The sequence below is a fragment of the Asterias rubens genome, chromosome 2, assembly GCF_902459465.1.
Source record: "Asterias rubens chromosome 2, eAstRub1.3, whole genome shotgun sequence".
NCBI lineage: Eukaryota > Metazoa > Echinodermata > Asteroidea > Forcipulatida > Asteriidae > Asterias > Asterias rubens.
In genome coordinates, this window is record NC_047063.1 from 16837961 (window position 1) to 16862792 (window position 24832).

At 36.8% G+C, this 24832-nt stretch overlaps 1 protein-coding gene across 1 annotated transcript in view; it reads left to right on the forward strand.

Annotated features, from left to right (window-relative positions):
* The first annotated feature begins 360 nt into the window (after positions 1-360).
* The window catches only part of LOC117305204 (major facilitator superfamily domain-containing protein 4A-like), a 59005-nt gene continuing 34533 nt past the window's right edge, over positions 361-24832 (forward strand). Inside the window, exon 1 of the mRNA XM_033790024.1 lies at positions 361-770. Within this exon, the coding sequence (XP_033645915.1) occupies positions 361-770 (410 nt within the window). The remainder of the gene's footprint in view (positions 771-24832) is intronic.

The window sequence follows — 24832 nt, forward strand, 5'->3', positions numbered from 1 at the left end:
AAAATCACCCCCGACATAGAATGGGTTAAACCAAAGTTGTTGTTAACTCTTATTGTTCACGCTTCTACGTTGAAATCAGGGCAACCCCCACACACACCTACATAACGCACAACGAACGGCCCACACATCACACATGAGTGTGTGCAAATAGAGTGACACGTTCATTATCAGACGATCGAGGTCGTTGTGCTGTGTGATTCAATGGAGACAGGTTGTAACTGTTAACTTATTTCCTATTTCATCTTTTCGGAACTGAAAATTTGCAATGCGTGGATTGAAAATTGCACACTGAAAGTCTGTTGGTATTTTAGGACAGATGTGACCATGCTTTCGGACTGAGTGAGAGGACATTTGCCTGCCATGTTGCGTGAAAGAAGTCCGGGAAGGGTTGACGATGAAGGACCGACGGCGTCTACTGGGCTTGGGACGTCAGGCCCGGGCAGACCGTCAACAGGCTACGCAAGCATGGGCACGGACTCAGAGAAGTCGTCACCGAATGGTGACGGCAAAAACACAGCGGAATCTTCACCGTCCAGGCGCCAGAAGCAAACACACACTGCCAAATCGTTGTTTTTCGACCACTTACAGGCCACAGTAACTTACTGCAGCGTGTTCTGGAGTTTTGGGATGTGTGTGGCTCTTCTTGGGCCGACTCTGCTGGACTTGGGTTGCCAAACTGGGAGCAGTGTCGCCAGTATGAGTTTTGCTTTTCTATCACAGTCTCTGAGCACCTTGATCGGTTCAATGATTGGGGGGTTGCTGTCTGACAGGTTAGTGTATTATCAGATTCATTCTTGTTTATTATTTGGGAAAGGAGCTCATCAAGAGTGCAGCTTTTCACTCATTTGGTGCCCTCATTTGTTTCTGTGTTTCACCTGTTTGACAGGTAGGCCATGTAAGTACCCCTTTCATAATTTTAGGGCAAAGCCATTAAGCCTTAAGGGCAAAGCCATTAAGCCTTAAGGGCAAAGCCATTAAGCCTTAAGGGCAGGCCTTAACATGCTCTTGAACTGGCACGGCAATTTCCCTCTGGCAAGGGGCACTTCTAGGGGGAAAATGTAAATTTGTATTAAAACCTTGCGAGGGGCACCATAGCAACAGCCTGGGCACGACATCAATTAATGTGGTGGGTGTGGTTGGTTAATTCATAGAGCAAGGTAATAGTTCAAATAAGTTTAATCGTCTGTCTTGCTTTCCACCCATTTGCAACAATACCATAGGAATGCAACCAAACTTTGCCCAATCATGTGAAGAAGGTCAAACAGCTGACAGCAAACAGCTAAGTTTGATCCTGTCCTTGACTAGACTTCTCAATTGTTGATTGGTTATTTTAGGACATGTACTGGTTTTTAATGGAGCTGAACTTTTACAAAGAACACAATTAAGGGGGGGGGAAAGCTTGTTTATTTTTGTTTTAAACACCTTCCTGTTTAGTAATACTATTGTGTATTCTTAAGAGTGAAAATGTTCTGAAAATGGCAGTTAATAATGTGCCTTTCTTATCAATTTTATTTTGGTCATAAAATATCTTGAGGTCAACTATCTTACATTTTTAAGCTACCAGTTCCTCAAGAGGAATTCAAAGAAATTAGGAAAATAAAGACCATTATTCAATCACAAAAGTATTACAAATCCCTTGTAAAGTTTTGGTTGTAAAAATATCAGGTTGGGTGCTTTGTTTTATAACAAAGTGTTTGTTATGAAATAAACATGTTTGAAAAGATATATTAAAAACAGAAGATAATCATTCACATCATTATTCTACAAATTTGTGTTACTTTGCATTAGTTACAACCTTTTTTAATCCACAAAATGGCGGACCATATGTTCCTCACACAGCTGACATATCTTCATCATTGACTTAAAAGTTTGTATGATGCCTTGCTGAGCTGACCATGCTTAGATTCAGGTTCTTAAGATAATACAACAAAAACTCCCTTGGGCAAGATTATAGTCAGACAAATTACCGTTGCACTTTTCTTTTAGGGAATGATATCTTTATAAGTTAATAGATGACATGTATGACTAATGTATAATGTGCTAACGGTGTTGTTAAAGGCAGTGGACACTATTGGTAATTGTCAAAGACTATAGCCTTCACAGACGGTGTATCTTAACAAATGCATAAAATAACAAACCTGTGAAAATTTGAGCTCAATCTGTCATCGAACTTGCGAGATGATAATGAAAGAAAAAATACCCTTGTCACACGAAGTTGTGTGCGTTTAGATAGTTGATTTCGAGACCTCAAGTTTAGAACTTGAGGTATCGAAATCAAATTCGTGGAAAATTACTTCTTTCTTGAAAACTATGACACTTCAGAGGGAGCCATTTCTCACAATGTTTTATACCATCAACCTCTCCCTATTACTCGTCACCAAGAAAGGTTTTACGCTAATAATTATTTTGAGTAATTACCAATAGTGTCCACTACCTTTAAGTGAATTCTCTGATAGCTTCAATGTGATCATCAATGAGCCATGCTATTGGCCAATGATAAACAACCCCCTAATTGCAGGCAACCCTATATTTGCAACCAAATTATACCCTTACTTTTTGAGATGAATTTTTTACCCATATTGAATTATTGTTACCATGGCTATGATTGGAAGGCCAGATGAGATGAAACATTTATTGATGTAATTTTTTACACTAAGTGGCTTGAGCTTTGAATAGCAAACACTCATGTCATTCACCGTGTTCAAAGTATGGTCCTTATTGCTCTGGCGTGTCCATGGTGTTTGAGCTTTGAGATGGGGTAAGATTTTGTTTTTCCCCAGATGTGATTAATGAGGGCTTAGAAATTTCAGACTTTGATCTGAAATCAAAACTTTTTGTATGCCTGGTGACAACAAAATCAAGTAAGGGATAAATTTAGGGTCATCATTTGTTAATACCACCCCCCCCCCTCTTACAGAAAAGAAAATGTATTTTTATCCAAAATCTACTTCAATGTAAGCAAGCATCTTGTTAAAATTGTGTCTAAAGTGCCCATTGATTAGAAATTTAGTATAAAACACTTCCTTCTAACTCATTTAGAGATAGGCTTTACATGGTGTTACCGCAAACCTTTCCAAATCCGTAGTTGGAATACATGATCTTTACTATCACTACTATATCTTTAACTGACTTTATTATCAGTAGTTCTTCACAGATTCAAATTTTGAGGGAAAGAAACTAACTTATTTTTCTATAAGCGAAAACAAAGCCCAAATCTTACTATCGGTAATACACTAACTTGTATGATTGTATCAGAGATTTTCTTCAAACTAAAAAAGAATATAAGTTTCAAAATTAACTATAAGCAGGCAGGTGATTCAATAACTGTTTATCTGTAAGTGATGCTGTTCAGAGTACAAAAACAACACAAATCTCTGCACAAGACTGAATTACATGCTATCACCACATCATGCAGGGTGCACTTCATCCCAGCATTGTCTGTTAAAAACTGCTACCGGCTAGTTAACACCACTTGTCAACTTGCCTTGGATGGGCTACTAAACAATTGTTATTAAAATGCTCATAATACAATCTTCATTTTCAAATGCACAAAGGGCCTAATACAATTACTTTTTGAAAATGTGTTTTGTTTTTTTAGTGTGTGAATGTAACCTTATTTGACCATTTTAAAACTGGTTTTAAACATACAATGTAGTACTACATGTAGATGTTCATCAGAAAGAGATATACATCAGAAAGATACATTTATGACAATACATATTTTAAGATACTGGACACTATTGGTTATTGTCAAAGACCAGTCTTTTCACTTGTATCTCAACATATGCATAAAATAACAAACCTGTGAAAGTTTGAGCTCAATTGGTCGTTGTAGTTGCAAGATAATAATGAAAGAAAAAAACACCCTTGTCACACGAAGTTGTGTGCGTTTAGATGGTTGATTTCGAGACCTCAAGTTCTAAATCAGAGGTCTCAAAATCAAATTCGTGGAAAATTACTTCTTTCTCGAAAACTATGGCACTTCAGAGGGAGCCATTTCTCACAATGTTTTATACCATCAACCTCTCCCTATTACTCGTCACCAAGAACGGTTTTACGCTAATAATTATTTGAGTAATTACCGATTTTGAGACCTCAAATTCTAACCTGAGGTCTCGAAATCAAATTCGTGGAAAATTACTTTTTCTCAAAAAACTATGTCAATTCAGAGGGAGCTGTTTCTTTTAATGTTTTATACCATCAACCTCTCCCCATTATTCACCAAGAAAGGTTTTATGCTAGTAATTATTTGAGTAATTACCAATAGTGTCCACTGCCTTTAATATCTGGGCTACTTAATTTTCGTTGGGGCAAGTAAAATGCAGTTAACTGATCTAGTGGGGGCTGTTTTACAAAAAAACTTATTTGCAAGGCCTGATAACTGACTTGGACTCGCTCCTTGTAATTACACTGTATGGTCCTTCTTAAAAATACCCTACCCGTAAATAGAATTAAGGTCAATGACTGTTGACTGTATGCTAGTGAGAGTTGTGACATTGAATATTAATTGAAAAATACTACCATGAATTATATTTTGAAGCGTTTATAATTACTCAAAACAAATATGGTGCTGGTAGTGCATTTTAAGACTACCAAAAGCATATTTAGTGAAATACAAGCTCTCATAGTGACGATGATTTGTATTTTTATAGACTCAGGAAAGTTAAAGGCTTTCATTTTTTTTAGGTAGGCCCTATTGCACAAACAAATCAATGGCATATATATACCATTGATACCGGTACTTGATTAAAAATTAAAACTTATTAACTCACAGTCAAATCCATCAGCCACGTACATCAATTTATTTTATTTTACGAAAGTTGCTTCTACTTTTTGTTTGTTTTGAAACAGCATGTGTCTAAAGTTGGGGGGTCAACATTTTAAGTAGTCGTGTACAAGTTGATTGGCAATAGAACACCATTATGTTGTTTACTCATATTCTCTGAACAATTATGTCCATTGTTTTTAAAGCGCCATTTTGGGGTTCACTTGGTGAGTTTATTGTGATTATCTGAATCCCGATTGGTCGCACAAGCGCCATTTTGGGGATACCTGTTGAGTTTATTGCGATTGTCTGAATCCCGATTGGTCGCACAAGCGCCATTTTGGGGTTCACTTGTTGAGTTTATTGTGATTGTCTGATTCCCGATTGGTCGCACAAACGCCATTTTGGGTTCACAGGTGAATCACTTGTTGAGTTTATTGTGACTGTCTGAATCCCGATTGGGTGCACATCAGCATTTTAGGTTTACTTGTTGAGTTTATTATGGTTGTCTGAATCCCAATGGTTGCATGGTAGCGACAAGGGAAACATCGTTTAGGGTCCGAGATCATAGTTTGTTATTGGCCAGCTCTGCCATAATGCTCGTAGGAACTGTTTCTATTCCCTTTTATAATGAAAAGATAACACACAACTCGCATTGCATATCATTCGAGCACTGGACTTTGCTGTGCATTGTTTTCAATTTGCAACACGCTACTTCTACCCTTACCAGCATGCATTATGCATTATTCAGTAACTGAGCAGATCTATACAGAATGTAAAACCCTCTAAAAGCAGTGTGCAGACATCACAGTTCAGTCAATAGTATTGATTGTACGCTAGAAGGTCTTTCCATGGTCTTTCTAAGTCCTGTTATGTGTTTAAACCTAAGATGGAAGCTCTGTTAAGTAAACTTTAAAGATATGGGCTCTTATGTAGCAAAGTATTCAAAGTAGGGGCAAATAATATTTCACTGACTGAAGTGTTATGATAATGTAACAGCCTCATACAGGCAGTTACAGAAAGTACATTTTGTGGGCTCAGTGCAATTTATTTTTTCCCCATTAACAAAAACATTATTAAGTGAAAAATGTGTATCAAAGTTTTTTTTTCAGAAACTGAATGTTTATTTTTACCAACATAATTTACTTACAGGCAGTGGACACTATTGGTAATTGTCAAAGACTAGCCTTCACAGTTGGTGTATCTCAACATATGAATAAAACAACAAACCTGTGAAAAATTGAGCTCAATCGGTCATCAAAGTTGCGAGATAATAATGAAAGAAAAATACACCCTTGTCGCACGAAGTTGTGTGCGTTTAGATGGTTGATTTCGAGACCTCAAGTTCTAAATCAGAGGTCTCAAAATCAAATTCGTGGAAAATTACTTCTTTCTCGAAAACTATGGCACTTCAGAAGGAGCCGTTTCTCACAATGTTTTATACCATCAACCTCTCCCCATTACTCGTCACCAAGAAAGGTTTTATGCCAATAATTATTTTGAGTAATTACCAATAGTGTCCAGAGTCTTTAATGGAGACCACTCTTGATCAATTAACTTCACTTACAAGAAGCTCCAAAAAATTTCAAAAGCAATTTGATGAAATCCATTACAAACTGCAATAAAGCACCTTATTGTTCTAAGCTGATGGTTTGAACTGTACATAATATGTACAGAGCTGTGTATCTCAAAGAGTTGCATTTGTAACTTTATTAGAGCCATTCTTTTTGAGGTTGTGAGTCATTTATGCAGAGGTCCATTTTGTACAATTTAAAGACACTGGACACTATTGGTAATTGTCAAAGACCATTCTTCTCACTTGGTGTATCTCAACATACATAAAATAACAAACCTGTGAAAATCTGAGCTCAATCGGTCGTTGAAGTTGCGAGATAATAATGAAAGAAGAAAAAAAACTTGTCACACGAAGTTGTGTGCTTTCAGATGCTTGATTTCGAGACCTCAAATTCTAAATCTGAGGTCTCGAAATCGAATTCGTGAAAAATTACTTCTTTCTTGAAAACTACGTTACTTCAGAGGGAGCCATGTCTCACAATGTTTTATACTATCAACCTCTCCCCATTACTCGTTACCAAGTAAGGTTTTAGGATAATTATTTTGAATAATTACCAATAGTGTCCACTGCCTTTAAAGTAAGTTTTCAGAATCTCTTCATTTCTTCTAGGGAATACTACAAATATTGGCTATGGTTTGTTTTCTAACATGGACTCCAAAGTCACTCTGTCAAACTGAAAAGTCAATAATTTAGTCGGATCATAGGTGCACTTACGTGTACTAGGCAGGTCATTAAAGGCAATCACATAGACATTTATTGTACCCTCACCATATCTTATTACACATCAATCGCTGGGTCCCAGACATTAAAAAATCCTCATCTTTATAGTGGAGTTTCTGCGATGTTAAAAACTATCGATTCATAGACGCAGGGCTGGTGAAATTGTGTACAGAGATAACTTGGGCTACCAGGCATATACTGTATTCCGCTTGAGTGCAAGTTTCAATGCAATAACGGCTTTTAACGCCAGCGGATTGGGGAAGTAATCTATGCTAGAGTACATCCTTCGTGGGCGTACTAATTGACTGTAATTTGATGGGAAGGCAGGGCCTTGCTGTGTTGAAAGCGGATCAGAGCCTGTTGTACACACAGGGATGTGCGTTTTTCAACTGGATATCTTTCATGCATGATCTCTCTACTCTCTTTGATTGATTGGTCCTACACACTGTTCTGAATCCTGATTTGCTGGAGTTGTTTCATAATTAATAGCATTTCTGAATTCAATCTTTTTGAAACCGATTCTTCTTAAAGTTGTCTGATGAATCATTTCCCCAACACCCGGAGTACAAACCATTCATAGTTTGCGAAGACAAATGAAGGCCGCTGAAATCTGTTTTCCCCTTTGGCCCGCTTGTGAATTGATATTAATAACCTCATTTATATTTAAATTGTTTACAGGCATTGCTCAACATCCTTTTGAATTATCTGTTGAATTATTCCTGTCTAGACCCTGTTAACGGCAGCTTTCACTTATTGAATAATGCAACATGTTCATCAAATGTGCATTGTACATGTATGTATGACTATTGTCGGACAAACCTTTCGCCTCCTTTCGAAATTTGATAAAGCAACTTTGATAAAGCAAATTTGATAAAGCATTAGTCCTGGCGATAGTCGATTTCAAGTTAATAAATGAATAGATAATGAGATATCTACATCTATATTCTATCTCAAACCCATGTGGAACCCAGTGTGCATATTTTAAGTGTTTTTTTTCCTTTTTTTTTTAACAACCAATTCAAAGGTTTTTTGAATCCTGCGACTATTTTTTCAGCAGTACTAGTCATGTCTAAATAAACAGGCTCTAGCAGAGGTTGGTTGTTAGGCACTCTTCATCTGATTATAACAAATTAAAGTAATAGTTAACCCATCGTTATCTCGCAAATCTGTGGACACACATTAATAAATCGAATTCAAACTTGATAAAATGTTGTCACTAATGAAACTTCTTTAAAGACAGTGGACACTATTGGTAACTGTCAAAGACTAGTCTTCACAGTTTGTGTATCTCAACATATGCATGAAATAACAAACTTGTGAAAATTTGAGCTCAATCGATCGTCTTTCTGATGCTTGATTTCGAGACTTCAAATTCTAAACTTGAGTTCTCGAAATCAAACTTGTGGAAAACTACTTCTTTCTCGAAACTACGTCACTTCAGAGGGAGCTGTTTCTCACAATGTTTTATATTATACTATCAACCTCTCCCCATTACTCGTAATCAAGAAAGGTTTTATGATGATCATTATTTTGAGTAATTACCAATAGTGTCCACTGCCTTTAAGAATTACTTTATGTCTGTTTTGAAGGTAAAGCATCTTTAATTTTTTTTAACCATTAGGTTTGTTGTGTTTGTGACAATATGCGATAAAACTAACTTCTGATAATTTTGTTTCAAAAGGTAGAGTTTTTTTTCATTTAACCAAAAACCCAGGGTTTATGTCCACACAGGAAGAATAATCAATAATTGGAAAGTTGACCCTAAGAAGCGTTTTTGACAGTGACATTTCTTAGATTAAAATCTTGGGAGATAACAACTAATATTTTTTTCCCATAACCACATGATACTTCGAAGTGAAATTTTCACAGAATGCTTCACTCTACCAAAAGCTGCTGCACTTCTAACCAAGTATAATTTTGTATTTTCATTAATGTTAAGAGTGATTATCAAAGGTGTACCTTTCCTTTAAGTAATTACTCAAAACAATTAGCAGCATAAAACCTCACTTGGCAAAAAGTAATGGGGGGAGGTTGATGGTATAAAACATCGTGAGAAACGGCTCCCTCTGAAGTGACGTAGTTTTCGAGAAAGACGTAATTTTCCACAAATTTGATTTCGAGACCTCAAGTTTAGAATTTGAGGTCTTGAAATCAAGCATCTGAAAGCACACAACTTTGTGTGACAAGGGTATTTTTTTTCTTTCATAGTTATCTTGTAACTCCGACGACCAATCGAGCTCAAATTTTTACAGGTTTGTTATTTTATGCATATGTTGAGATACACCGAGTAAGAAGACTGGTCTTTGACAATTACCAATAGTGTCCAGTGTCTGTAAGAGCAGGATTTTTTTCAGCGAGATAGCGAGAGTTGTGTTCCCTTAGTACATGGTTGTTACAAAATCAACAAAGAAACCCTAGCGATGCTGCAGTGCCATGTTTCATGAAAACGCAATTCATTTTCTCTTGAGGGAAAAAGGTGGAATATCTTCTGTGATATGATGCAGTGAGGTAGGGTTTACTGAGTTGTATATATATGCACGTAAAAACCATCATGTACACGTTGCATTCAAAAGGTAGATAGATAGATAGATAGATAGATAGATAGATAGATAGATAGATAGATAGATAGATAGATAGATAGATAGATAGATAGATAGATAGATAGATAGATAGATAGATAGATAGATAGATAGATAGATAGATAGATAGATAGATAGATAGATAGATAGATAGATAGATAGATAGATAGATAGATAGATAGATAGATAGATAGATAGATAGATAGATAGATAGATAGATAGATAGATAGATAGATAGATAGATAGATAGATAGATAGATAGATAGATAGATAGATAGATAGATAGATAGATAGATAGATAGATAGATAGATAGATAGATAGATAGATAGATAGATAGATAGATAGATAGATAGATAGATAGATAGATAGATAGATAGATAGATAGATAGATAGATAGATAGATAGATAGATAGATAGATAGATAGATAGATAGATAGATAGATAGATAGATAGATAGATAGATAGATAGATAGATAGATAGATAGATAGATAGATAGATAGATAGATAGATAGATAGATAGATAGATAGATAGATAGATAGATAGATAGATAGATAGATAGATAGATAGATAGATAGATAGATAGATAGATAGATAGATAGATAGATAGATAGATAGATAGATAGATAGATAGATAGATAGATAGATAGATAGATAGATAGATAGATAGATAGATAGATAGATAGATAGATAGATAGATAGATAGATAGATAGATAGATAGATAGATAGATAGATAGATAGATAGATAGATAGATAGATAGATAGATAGATAGATAGATAGATAGATAGATAGATAGATAGATAGATAGATAGATAGATAGATAGATAGATAGATAGATAGATAGATAGATAGATAGATAGATAGATAGATAGATAGATAGATAGATAGATAGATAGATAGATAGATAGATAGATAGATAGATAGATAGATAGATAGATAGATAGATAGATAGATAGATAGATAGATAGATAGATAGATAGATAGATAGATAGATAGATAGATAGATAGATAGATAGATAGATAGATAGATAGATAGATAGATAGATAGATAGATAGATAGATAGATAGATAGATAGATAGATAGATAGATAGATAGATAGATAGATAGATAGATAGATAGATAGATAGATAGATAGATAGATAGATAGATAGATAGGTTGGGGTACTATTTAGGGGAAATGTGCCTTTAATGATACTTAAGCACAGAATTTGGCACGTCGTCGTGAGAAAGACATTTGGCCATGGGGCCATCGCAGACTTGTCCTTTGAGAAAATGTAGCTAAAATAACAAACAGTGGTAGCTATTATGAACATTTTGAAAATCGCTTGTTCTTCATGTTTTCTTCATACAAATGTGCAGTAGCCGTTTAACAAAATGAGTTTCTCATGACATATTCTGACTGTATACCAAACTCCATGCTATCAAAGGCATAACTAATTGCCATACTATAATGGCACTAGGGATTTAAAAGGCTGTAATTATAAATACCTTGTAAAAACAAATTTTTAAAATGAAAAAGAAATTTATGAGGACGAATTTTAAAGGAGATACTTTCTAAACCACTTGATGAAAATAATGTTTACAAAATGAAAGAGAAAAAAATCAAACTACAAGATGTTTTCTTCCATTTCCTTTCTGTGGATAAATTGTAGCTTCTGCAAATAACATTCAGCACACAAACAAAATGTACAGGAAACTGGACTTGCTTCATTTATATTGAAAATATCCCCAAGTTGATTTGTGTTCCTCAAGTCAACATTAAGGAGACACAACTTAAATAATGATAACAACTCTTAATCCCCAGAGTGTTATTTTTAAGATAGGTACATTTACTCTTTACGCTTGCCAAAGAGACGGATGCAGGATTATTACCGTGTGTTTGTGGTCGGCCATGTTGGGTTGAAAGTACATTAATGTGGCTCTATTTAAAGGAACACATTGCCTTGGATCGGACGAGTTGGTCTTTGAAAAGCGTTCCTAACCGTTTTTTTATAAAATGCATATGGGTAGAAAGATGTTTTAAAAGTAGAATACAATGATCCACACAAGTATCACTCAAAATTGCACAGTTTTCATTTTACTGTGTGAACTAACACGGTCGGCCATTTATGGGAGTCTGTGTTTGTCGACGAGGTAAAACGAAAACCACGCAATTTCGAGGCATATTTGTGTAGATCATTGTATTCTACATTACAACATCTTTCTAACCATATCGATTTTATAACAAACGGTTACAGGACGCTTTTAAAAGACCAACTTGACCGATCCAAGGCAACGTGTTCCTTTAACTTGCTAAAAGTGGCTTTTACACATTCATTATACACACTTCATTTTACTGTCTGTACAATTTGTGCTGCTAGTCCCTGTTTATATGTTTTTAAAAATAGAGAGAAAGTTTTGCCTCATTGTGGTTCTAGTATATTGTAAAAGAACTTTTAGTCCAATGAACGTATTATAATTAATTAATAATAATAATATGGGCAGGCTAATCATCCTTACTCAGAGCTAAGAGCTGAACTGCGAAGGACGCAGCTTCAACGTGTTCGAGAAGCAGGCATGCAAGGGCGCCTTTGGCTTCTAGCCACATCAACTCATTATGACCATGGAGCTCAGCCAAAGATCGAAAGTGTTTGATTTTTTTTCCCGAGGGAGGAAAACTGGATGGTCTGGAAAACCCTCGCGGCACAGCTGAGAACCAACTCACAACTCACATATGACCCCGGCCGGGAATCGAACCGGGGTCACCTTGGTGAGAGGCGAGCGCTTTACGCACAAGCCAACCATGCCGCCCATATTAAGCTACTGCACGTGATTTTTACCCCAAATTTAAGCCCTGACACATATGCATGTCAGTAATTGTACATCTGTGTCATACAAAAACCATGTAAATTATAGAGTGTATTTGGTAATTGAAGATCTATCTAATTATAAATGCTTGGAGAAACCATTGGGTAAACTGAGTTGCTGACAAAAACTTTCGTGATTTGAAGCATACAATGTTGATGCTCATAATTACAGCCTTTTAAATGATGCACTGGTTTGATCTGTGTCACACTCATGATTGATGAACCCTCAGCAATTTTGATCAGAAGATTTCCCAGGATGTACAGGGGGGGGGGGGTAATACCAACTTTAATTACAGCTTGAGACTACTCCGACTATATATGTATGCCTGCAGGCATTATTAGCAGTGCTTGCCGTGCTTTACGACGGGGGGGGGGGGGGGGACAGTTTGTCCCCAGCGTTCTCAGTCAAGATGACACTGAGTATGAAAGACTGTTTGATTAAATGCTGTAGATGACTTTAATCTGATAAAAGCTTTTCATACGCAAGCCCGTTTGACGTTTCTCTAGACATCAGTGATCCTGCCTCGTTTCCTGAAAAATTAATGTTGGTTTGACAGCAAGTTGAATCCATTTAGTTGAGTTTGATGAATGGTATATGGTGGCCAAGGACAGTCACATCAGTTTAGCGTTTGCAGCTTCTTATACTAAGATTGTAATTAGAATACTCTTGTAAGTGAAGTTGTAAAATGGATTTTGGCTTTTACCGTGAGGGTGAAGTGCTACTACTTGTACTTTATGAACAAATATGGACAATTTAAAGTGGAGATTAAGTTAATTTGGGGGCTCTTTTTCTTCTTATGGGACCATTTCTACAAATGATTAACTGTTCCATTAGCAAGAATTTGTGAAACTTTATCAGCAATCAGCATGCAGGCCTGAAACTGAGGCAGCAAAGACAATTGCCTCCATGCCTCCTGGTCATTGCCTTGGTGCCTTTGAAATGCTACAGTAGAAACTTACAAATTTCCTCATAGGGTGCCCTACTTAGGAGAAAATGCCTTGGTGCCCTTGCCCTTTCCAAAACAGAGACAATCTCCTTTGTTGCCTTCGTGAAGTATCATGCCTGCATAAGTATGGACTAGTGAAAAAGCTGTTTGACTAGTTGTGAAAGTATGGAGAGCAATTCTATAGTCATGTTCATACAGACTTACGTACATTTTACAAAGGAGTGGGCAGCTGGGGCGGGGGGGGGGGGGGGTTGCAGATATATTCATGGAGTATCTTGTAAGAAAAGCTGCTTAATAAAAGAGGGATTTCCTTGGATTACATTAAGAAGGCATTCACATGTAGCAGTCACGTAAATGTATTTCTAAACCAAACATGGCGTTTATAATCCTGTGTGGATGGAACAATTAAAAAGCAACTGACAAGCTTTAGAATTGTCTTCTTCTTTTCTGTCCATGTTTTTTAAACTGGCGTGCTCTGCCTTGCACAGGTATTTCTTATCATGTTTCTTCTGCCAAACAAAATAGCAAGTTTGTTGCCAGAACCTGACCAACCATTCAGAGAAACCAGTTTATGAATTATATAACAAAAATAGAAGAAAAAAAAGCTTTGTTTGCTGATGGTACAAGTTTGCTGTATACTCTCAATGAATTAAACTGAATTACTTGAATTGTTTTATTATTTTTGAAAAATATTTGATCAAATCTGGTTCCATAAAATGTAAGAAATCTTTCATATTGTGCTTTCATGAAATAAATAAAATAACAAAAGCACTGTGTGCATGGGTCCATCTCTTCTGGTCAATAAACTCTGTATTGAAGATGCATAATATGTAAAAACAATTTTTACCTACTGACCTTTTTCCCCCAGCATAATAAATAACAATAAAACCAGCTCTTATATAACTCAATTTCAAAGAAATGATCAATGCACTTTACACACTAACAATAGCAAATATAATACACTAGAATAAATAAGTTTTGAGGTTGCGTTTGAAAGCTGAAACTGTTTGAGAGGACCTTATGGTATTTGGTAATGTGTTCCAGAGAGTTGGCCCCAAAACACTGAATGATCCATCGCCTATCCGCCTGCTATTTTGCAATGGAAAGACGAGTAACGTCCCGGCTCGATGGCAGGCCTTCCCAAGATGGTACATGGGTGCCAATGCAGTCTTTCAAGTAGACAGGCGACAGATCAGAGCTTTGTAGATGTAGAGTAGTATGTTACAAGACATAAATCTATTTCTTTGATAGGCCTGTTTCAACTGTCCAATTAAGATAGATTTGCCCAGAAGTTCAAATCTTATCTCTTGGTGCAATCGAGCCTGCACACAGATGTCATGGCCCAATTTCGAACAAAAAGATTAGTTTGTCGCAAATTAATTTTAAAAACTATCAAGAAGACCAAACCTGCAGTACACATATTAACTACCAGAGTAAATAGAATTGCTTGCCCTTTATGACGTATGTATGTTTGGCTTGATGATCACTATCTCTCTGACACAAGACCAAAGACGTCATTCTTATTCATTATGAGAACTTGGACATCGGTTTTTATTTGTTTTTGAAACAGTATGCTCCTGAGCTATATCATGGCGAACTTTGAGAACAAGAAATAATTTATTAGATGGTAAATTTGCATCGGGCGATAAAGAATACCAGTTGGTTTTACCTTTACACCGATTTGTGTAAGCACTCTGAAATCTCTGGGGGGAAAATCCTTGGCCCAATTTCATAGAGCTGCTAAGCACAAAAATATGCTTAGCACGAAATTTCTTCCTTGATAAAAACAGGATTACCAACCAAATTTCCATTTGTTGCATATTGCTTGTTACTGGTATTCAGCTGTTGTTTGCTTATCCTGAAAATCCTGTGGAAATTTGGTTGTATAACCCTGTTTTCATCAAGGAAGAAATTTCATGCTAAGCAATTTTTTGTGCTTAGCAGCTCTATGAAATTGGGCCCTGGTGTTTTTTCCACCATTGGCAGTGCACTGCTAATTCCCAGCAAAGACCCTTAAAAAAGCAATGCAAATTCGACACTAAAGTACCAACGTCTGGTGTGGATTGAGAGCATCCATGGATGTAGGAATTAAATGGTGTGACTTCAGAGTACTGTTTTAATGCCTACATTGTAGGCGCTGCGAGGCCCTCATGAAACTGCGTTTTTTTTGCCAAGCTTGACACTTGACAATTACATGTATTATGACACAATTTTTATGAGTTTTACTTGTATTCATATAGGGCCTACACGGTCTTTTACCTTCATAAAAGAGAACAAAAATGTCAATTTCCTTCAAGTGGTTTGCATGTTCATCAAAATTCAATTTTTTAAAACTCCAGGGGCAAAGGGAGAAGGTGTTAAAACGTATCCTATTAATTGAAGAGTCTGAACTCCATGAGCAACAGCATCATGAATCATTAGAGGAAAGGCACCCATTTACACACACTGATACTTGGTGCACCAATGTTTTACCTGTGTGTGTGTGTTTACAAAGCGTGAACCTGTTGAGGACAATGTGGGTTTTAGACCAAGTGAAAACAAAATAACAGTTGGTCATCAGGTTTTTTTCCAAAATGAGGAGGTTGGGGGCCTTTTTATTGTTTTTTTTTTTCTTATTTCTTCCAAACGTGACCGCCAAGCTTTTTACTTCACACTGTGGCCCTGGATACTTCAGTTTAAAGTCACCACTTACTTTATGTGTTACGAGTTCTGAAACAATTAGTAATTTTAATGAGAAATACAAAAATGGATACAGCCTCAAAAAAGGATGAGGGAGGAAACGATCAACTTTTATTGGCCTCACGGGCCTTGATTTGAAGTGGTTTGCTACCATTAGCTCCGTGATTGTACAATAGAGGCGGTCAAAATGGACCTCTCTATGGTTGTACAAGGCAAACCCCTTTGTGTATGATATTGATTATCAATAGATTATAGTTATTGTAAACAGTATACAAAAGTAACAACACATGATGTGGTTTTCTCAAATCTTATTGACAAACTTGTACACTATAGGACAGGGTATAGGACAGACATTGTTAAACAGCCAATGAAGGATGATCTCAAATTTATAGATATTACAGTTTTTTAATAGCTGCAGTTCATAGGAAACATAAAAAAAATATAACGAGTCATTTACCTTATGTTAAAACATGGTAAAAATGTGTTTTTCTCAAAAAACGGGGGGTCAAACAAACCCACGCGACAAAGGAATCTTGACGTCAGTGGCGGCTATTTGATGTGGAAAATAGCGCCCTCAGTTTGCCAAAGCTGGAGAACTTTGTTCAAACCCAATTAGGGGAAAATCGTCACTGGCGTCAAGGGATCATTATAATAGAAAAGCTGTTTTTGACTCTCGACTGAAAAAGCTGCGCAGCCGGGTGCATTTTTGACTCGAGTTATTTGTTACTAAATGCAAATTTTGAGAGTAAAATGGTTATTAACTGGTATCTATGATGTCTATTTGGCCATAAAAAGGTAATAGTTGAAATATTGAGATCATCCTTTATTGGCTGGTTAAGATACAAATTAACTATGTCACTGTGACCCTACCTATTTTTAAATTCTTCTCCCCCCCCCACCCCCCGCCCTCAATTAGACATGTAGCAAACTTTTGGAAGATGTTCAACATTTCAATGAAATTCTGTCCGTGCATCCACCAAATGCACACTGTAGACAGATTGCACATAATAGCGTCATCGACCACCATAATATTTGATATAAATAACGATGGAGAAGTACTTGCGTGTACAATTCAATTCAATGTAATTCACAAAATGGTTCATTAAAACATGTATGGCAGTTCAAAACTGAATTGCACATGCCAAAATCAAACATGTTAAAAAATAGATCAAATAAAACTTAACAATAAGGATATTTAAACACATACTCGCTGCATGCACAACTCTCAGCCAATGAGTGTTGCTCCACCCGGTGCCAGACAGAGACACAAGAGACTGCTCCTAATTCCTCCCTAGGGGAGACGGGGAAGACGTGCTTCATCCCACTAATAAATGAAAGCAACCCTTGATTACATCTATTATTGATACCAAGTTTGCGTGATAGAGACAGTGGTTTAATTACTGTTTACTCGTGCGGAAACAAACCTTCACAGGAAGTTTACCTAGAAACAAAAGTGGCTGGATGAAATTCCTTCCTTCCTCGGTGATGTGGCCGAGACAGGCTTAAAACACATCTTATCCTGGGGATAATCGCTTTTAATTTTCTAATTGAGGTTGAAAAACTTTTTATCAGTCATAGCGAGCACTGAAAGAAGATTAATTTGTTAGGGCTCAGTGCACATTTTATTATTTTGTCTGATTGATGCAGCCAAAAAGTGCCCGTCGTGAAAAATATTTTGTTAATTTAAGATTGAACAAAACATTTGACTAGGGCAGGACTTGTTCAAGGATGCTAGTAAGAAGCCATTCAACCTGTAATTGTCATATAGCCAGGGATTTTACCTGATTATCTGATACAACCTGGGTACCAAACCACAAGGGAAAGTTTGCAACTTGAAAACTATTGAACATCAAGTTTGATATGTTTTTTTTATGATTTTGGGGGTGGATTTCACAAAGAGTTAAGACTAGTTTTATCTCGACTTAGGACAAGTTATTCGTCCTAACTTAAGACTAGCTATACGTTTGAGATATCTCCTAGGATTAGTCCTAAGTTAGGACTAGTCCTGACTCTTTGTGAAATCGACCCCAGAACTGTGAAGAATGTACTCAAGTCAAGAGGTCTGTCTGAATTCAAATTTGTTTATTTCTGCCAAGGAGTATAAAATCAGAAGCTGTTTTTTTTTTATTCAGATATTTTAACATCTATTAAAATCATGCTTGTCGCTGACAAATCATAAATCTCCTTAAATTTTCATTCTAGTTTCATACCTATTTATCAGCAATGACACTCACCCCTGCATGTAGTTCCCCTACATGTAGTATCAAATTTTTGATTGTATTAAAGTATTGATTGAATAATTCAGTTGATTAGCAGATAAGGCGAGGCAGTGTATAATTTAATTTGTCCCTAATTCCCTGTATACTCTCTCCATTCTCAACAAAATGATCAAATCAACGTGTGTATTGATTTGAAATGCTGTAATGTGTCATTCCGCAGTATCCAGGGACAACCAAAGCACTTTGCCGTGATGTGCTGTTAAACAACCCTGCCGAGGGGGGATAGTGTTCACGCTTTGTGCTGGGACACTAGGGAAACCAGTTCGCAGCCTGGCTCTCAAACGGGGAAGTGTTTACATAAATCTTGTTACTAGATAGGTATGGAGAGTGGGTTGTAGTGGCCGGTTTGGTAACTCACCGGAGAGAATTTTCCTCTTTTTTTTCTCTATCTTTTTTTTTTTTGGGGGGGGATGCTCAGTTTTCCAATGTGTGATAAATACTGCTCGTCTGTTCACAAAGGCAACATACTAACTGTTATTATTATTATTTATTCGACCAATACAAACAAACCAACCAAATAGACATAAACCAACGTGCCCCCCCCCCCCCCCTCCCAAGTTATTGCTGTGGTGCCCTATTTCAATCGTTCCAGTAAAACAAAACAATTCTCTTCATAGAGATGCCCTTTCCTGAGGAAAAAAAAGTCTTCCCTTCAAGAATGAAGTACCCATCAGGCCTGTACTGTTGTGCTAAGTGCTTTCCAAGTCCAATTGGTGGCGTGCTCGCCTCTCACCAAGGTGAACCCGGTTCGATTCCCTCTGGTATTTTGTCCGATATCAACTGAGAAATTTAAGCTTAACTTTGAAAAGCGTTTGTAACCGTTTGTTATAAAATGCATATGATTAGAAAGATATTTTAAAAGTAGAATACAATAATACACACAAGTATTACTCAAAATTGTGTGGTTTTCCTTTTACCTCTTCGACAAACACGGTCGGCCATTTATGGGAGTCAAATTTTTGACTCCCATAAATGGCCGACCGGGTTAGTGCGCAAAGTAAAGGAAAACCACGCAAATTTAAGGTAAATGTGTGTGGATCATTGTATTCTACTATTAGTAGTAACCAAATGCATTTTATAACAAACGGTTACAAATGCTTTCAAAGACCAACTCGACCGATCCAAGGCAACGTGTTCCTTTAAGTCTTTCAGCTACAGAGAAACTGATGTTCATGCTCTCATTTCATCTCACTTAGATTTGTGTAATTCATTGATCAGCTCCATAACAAAACTCGCCCGTCTCCCACAGAGTCTGCAGACAATGCCAGAAACTTTAAAAAACTGCTGCTCATATTGCCTGTAATGCTTTGTTCCTGAAAGGGCTAGGGTGGCTAGGCATTTTCTCCATTGTAATGGGCACCCTATGAATAAATTGTAAGTTTCTATTAGAACATTGAAAGGGGACCAAGGCAATGACGAGGGGGCATGAAGGTAATCACATTTGTGGAAGTTTCAGGCCTGTACCTTTATTAATCGACCCTCATATTCTAGAAAAGATGCCTGAACCACTAGACCAATGAGGATGCCTTGTGGGAGACTCAAATGATGACTGTAGTTGTTTTATTACCATGATCCATAAACCTTGAGTTTTTCTTGTAGACAGACGGCTTGTATAAAAGACATCCGTCAAAAGTACGGTATAATTTTCCAGATATGAAATATGACGATGGTACCTCCGAACAGGATAGTGTAGCCAAATAGAGGAATCAATCTTCATTACTACTGTCGTCCTGTAAATCAATGACTTGTTATAAAAGCTTCTTACAATTCATTGTGTATCTCTATGGCATGTCTCGTGCATATTCAAACTTCCGTGAACAAGTTGGTCCTTAATCATAAGCATAACGATTAGGACCGACTAATTGCAATTTTGTTTCTTTGAATACTTTAGTTTATGGCTATAAAAGTTATACTTTTTGGAAAGAAAACGTGGCCATGAGTCATGGTAAAATTTTAATATATTTCACAGTTAACTTATGTTATAGCAGAGTTTAACAATGGTCCCACAAATTTGGGCTTGATTTGCAAAATAATGTGTGTTTTTTCATAAGCATCCCTGGGTCCCACAAATTTGGGCTTGATTAGCAAAAGTGTTTTTGTTTTGTTATAAGCATCCTCATCCCAAGTTGTATGCCGGGCCTCATGGTGCTGAAATAAAGTTTCATTCACACACACAAAAAAAACATTAAGATGTTCTTGGAAAGAATAAGTTTGAATTTTTCACAGGTTTGTTATTTCATTTATGGGTCACAAGAAGTGGTAACAATAACCAATGTTGGCCGTCATCATAGCCCTGATAATAGAGAATACTGTTAATGACTGATTGGGACCCATTTGCACTAAAGATGTTTCACTGGTGATCATATTTCGCAAAGAGTAATGTAAACAACATATCCAATGGTTCAACGTGGGATGAATTACATTCTTGCGTGTAATGACAAACTGAGTAGTTTGCAGACACTAAACTATCACCGGACAAATAATATGTGTAAGGTTCTAATCAGTGTAGAGACGACTTCTTTGTTGTTAAAAAAATCTTTGCTAACTTGTAAATCTTTTAGTTTGTTAGTCATCATAAAATACCTTACGTCTTATACTTTATAGTGCCTGAAAATCTTTTATTTAATATAGGGGGCCTATTTTATGTAAAACTTGATTTACCAAGCTGACAGCTATTTATGTAAAGAATCTAGAAACTTCTGTTGTGGAAAATATATATGGTCAAATCAGGCGCGGATCCAGGGGGGAGGACCAGGGGCATGTGCCCCCTGGGTACAAAAAATAAAAAAGGGACGGGAAAAGAAAAAAAGGCAAGAGGAAAAATGCCTCTCCATTTCAATTTTCTGTACCAGGAATACCCCAACAATATTTTGGGGACAAACTTTTACTGGATTATTTGTATTACTTTTAAGTCATTTCAGACGAAGTTAAAGTGTCCAAGAAATGTCTCTGAAAAGGCCTCAGGTACTAGTACTTGAGTTGGATTTGAAACTTTGCATGATGTAGATACAATCTAGGTTTGTAGTAACAGGTATGTTGTTTTCAGTGTAGCTACACTACTCACAAGGCCGAAACGTTGTTTGCTTTCGAAACCTCATCCAATTGAAGCTCAATGCATAATGGAAATGTACTTAGATTTAGATCCAATTGATTTCCGGGCAAGTGATTCGCCACTGCACGGTTCCCATCTCATGATTACCTGCTTTAATACCTGCCAATATTTATACAGTCCCTGATGACAAGCGTTATAAATACTGCAAGAAGTTCTCTTCCAAGCATTCACGCTGGTTCTCCTCAAGATTTGATGAGGTCTGAGAGTCTTTTTGGAATGAACTTAATTGGACCCAGAGTCTTTCACCAATGATAACACAGCACACACTATGTTTGTGGTAATGTGTTGTGTTGTCTAGCCCTCAAGAAAGACTCTGCTAGGTGCCCAACTGACGGGCATTAACTAGTTTTGCTTCTATACCAAAATATCCCTTTGATTGGGATATTGTCTTCTCAGGTATTCCCTGCCTTAAAGGCACTTGTTGACACTATATTGGTAAGTACTCAAAAAAACTATTAGCATAAAAACCTAATTGGTAAAGAGCGATGGAGAGCTGTGAGAAACGGCTCCCTTTAAGTAACATATTTTTTGAGAATCATGGTTCTCCATGCCTTTTTGTTTCCCATTGCTGACTGAAATCTGCTGATTCCAGACCCGTTTCCATTTTAAGTATGTCAGTGTAGGTTAGTGCCAAAGGACACATTTTGCACAAACACCTCCAGGTACTGCCGGAATACTGGGTCTAGTTTCATAGACAAAAAGTAGCTTAGCATAAACATGGATGCTTACCAGAATACAGTAACCAGCTTAAAATGCTCTTGTCACATATTCCATCTGTGAGTGGTATCCTGGTCATTTTTGCTGAACTGCAAACTCTTAAAAAATATATTTTCTGCTGAAGCAGAGCTAAAATTTGGACCCAATTCAAAATCTGGTGGTTTGCATGATCGAGATGAGATGGATGGCATAATGGTGGTCCTTGGTGCATGTCTTTGCTCTATGCTGCATGCATGGGTGGCATAGCGTCGAAAAGTGCTCGCCTCTCACCAATGTACTGGCCCTGGTTTGATACCCGGCTAAGGCCATTTGTGAGCAGAGTTTCATGTTGGTTCTCTTCTATGTTTTTGTTTCTTTCCTTTCAAACCTCTAGTTTTCCTCCCTCCTGAAAATGCAAACATTCTCGATCTCCGGCTGTGCTCCGTGTTCTTATATCATATGGGTTGATGTGGCTGGCTGCCTAAGGCGCCCTTGCATGACTGGGGCTCAAACACGCTGTAGTCGCGTCCTTCGCAATTCAGCTTCTCAGCTGCTTAGTAAGGATGATTAGCCTCCCAGATTGTTGTTATTTGTATAATTATTATTTAAACATCTGGATTTCTTGATTACTTGTACAACTTGTTCTTACAACTGTTTGATTAATGAAATTAATTGCTCACATTTTTGAAAGAGTAGCAGAGACCCAGCCTGAAATGTATCAGAGGGAACGTCCTTCCAGAATTGTCAGACTCTTTTCCTTCCTCCATGAGCACACTTACACAATGCATTCTCCTCTTGTACAGAAGTATACCACCCCCCCCAAAAAAAAAAAAATAATAATAATAATAATAATAATAATAAATAAATAAATAAATAAATAAATAATAATAATAATAATAATGTTTTTGTTGGCGTAAATCATCCAAAGAATTTCTGAGATTCCCTGGGTATCATGAAGACACAATAGGAGTGGGGCACACATGAATAGAAGATCTATGTAAAGAAAAGCAGACATTTAAGGCAGTGGACACTATTGGTAGTTACTCAAAATAATTTTTAGCATAAAACATTACTTGGTAACGAGTAATGGGGAGAGGTTGGTAGTATAAAACATTGTGAGAATCGGCTCCCTTTGCAGTGACTTAGTTTTCAAGAAAGAAGTAATTTTCTGCGAATTTGATTTTGAGACCTCAGATTTAGAATTTGAGGTCTTGAAATCAAGCTTCTGAAAGCACACAACTTCGTGTGACATGGTGTTTTTTTCTTTCATTATTATCTCACAAGTTTGACGACCAATTGAGCTAAAATTTTCACAGGTTTGTTATTCTATGCATATGTTCAGACACACCATGTGAGATGACAGTCTTTGACAACTACCAATAGTGTCCAGGGTTGTAATATTTTGTTTTAACCACTGTTCGCGAGCCCTGTAATCTTAGTATAGTTTGACTATTCTTACTACATGGTTTTTTCTTGCCATGAGGCAAGGCAATTGATAAGTAAGATCCTAAACACGACATCCTGATAGTGCCCGGTTTGTACTTGTACCAAATAATTAAACACTTTGAGATTTTGAGAAGGTTATTCTTGCATTTTTTGGATGATAATCACCAAAGCTTTAATACCATTTATTTTATTTCCTTACACGATAAGAACTGTTATTAGTTCAGTCATTGACCATTTGACGTTTGGAAAATCCTGGCTGTTTCTCTCCAAACTGTTTGTGTATATCAGTGCTGTCAAGTCAAATTGCGCTTGTCCGAAAACAGTTATTTACTTTCAAATTTATATCTAGCTGGCTGTATCCGGCTATTCATCCTCGTGGCAACAGGCAATTTGCGGTTGTCTGACCAAAATGGTTTGTTTTTCTGGGATGTCAGGTAACGCATGTTTACATTGTAATTCACGAGTGAGCGCCGTTTGATAATTAGTGTCTGGGAGACGGTCTTCAGGAAACATTCTAGAAAGGGGGGATCGTCTTCAAAGAGACGATCTTCACTGAAGTAAAGTGTACAGCTTTGTGAAGAGTGGTTGGTAAGAAAATAAATGAAACGGCAATAACAAGTGATGAACAAAAATAAACAAAGGTACTACATGTACACTGAACAGGAAATGTACTTAGGAGTTATAAATTATGTTCTTGTGAAAGTGAAAAGAACCAACACTGAACCCCAGTCTTGTGGCCAGTGATTTTAGTGTTGGGGCAGTAAACTCGGGACTTTACAAGTCAGGCGGACACCAGATCTTTTTTTTCCTGTTTACTGATGCGTAGATATATGAGACAAATGAGATAAACATTGTGTGTAGCCCTTTTGACATAAGAGCAATTTAGCAGGGATCCCTTGCTTTATTTTAGCATGGTTGTACAATCTTACAAATAGCGCTTTGTGAAAGCGTAACAATGTTTGGACTGTCTAAGGTCACCAGTGAGATTTTAACATTGCTAAATTGTGTTGGAAGTGTGAAGGGAACCTTAGTGCTTGTTCAAATAAAACAAAAAAAATGTTCGCTCGTTGTGATTCTTGCTTTGTACAGTAAAGAAAATGTATTATTTGGTGTTCTGTGAACAAATCACAGGCCTGTTACTTGGGTGGGATTCGAAACCCACAGTCAATGCTTGTCTATATGAA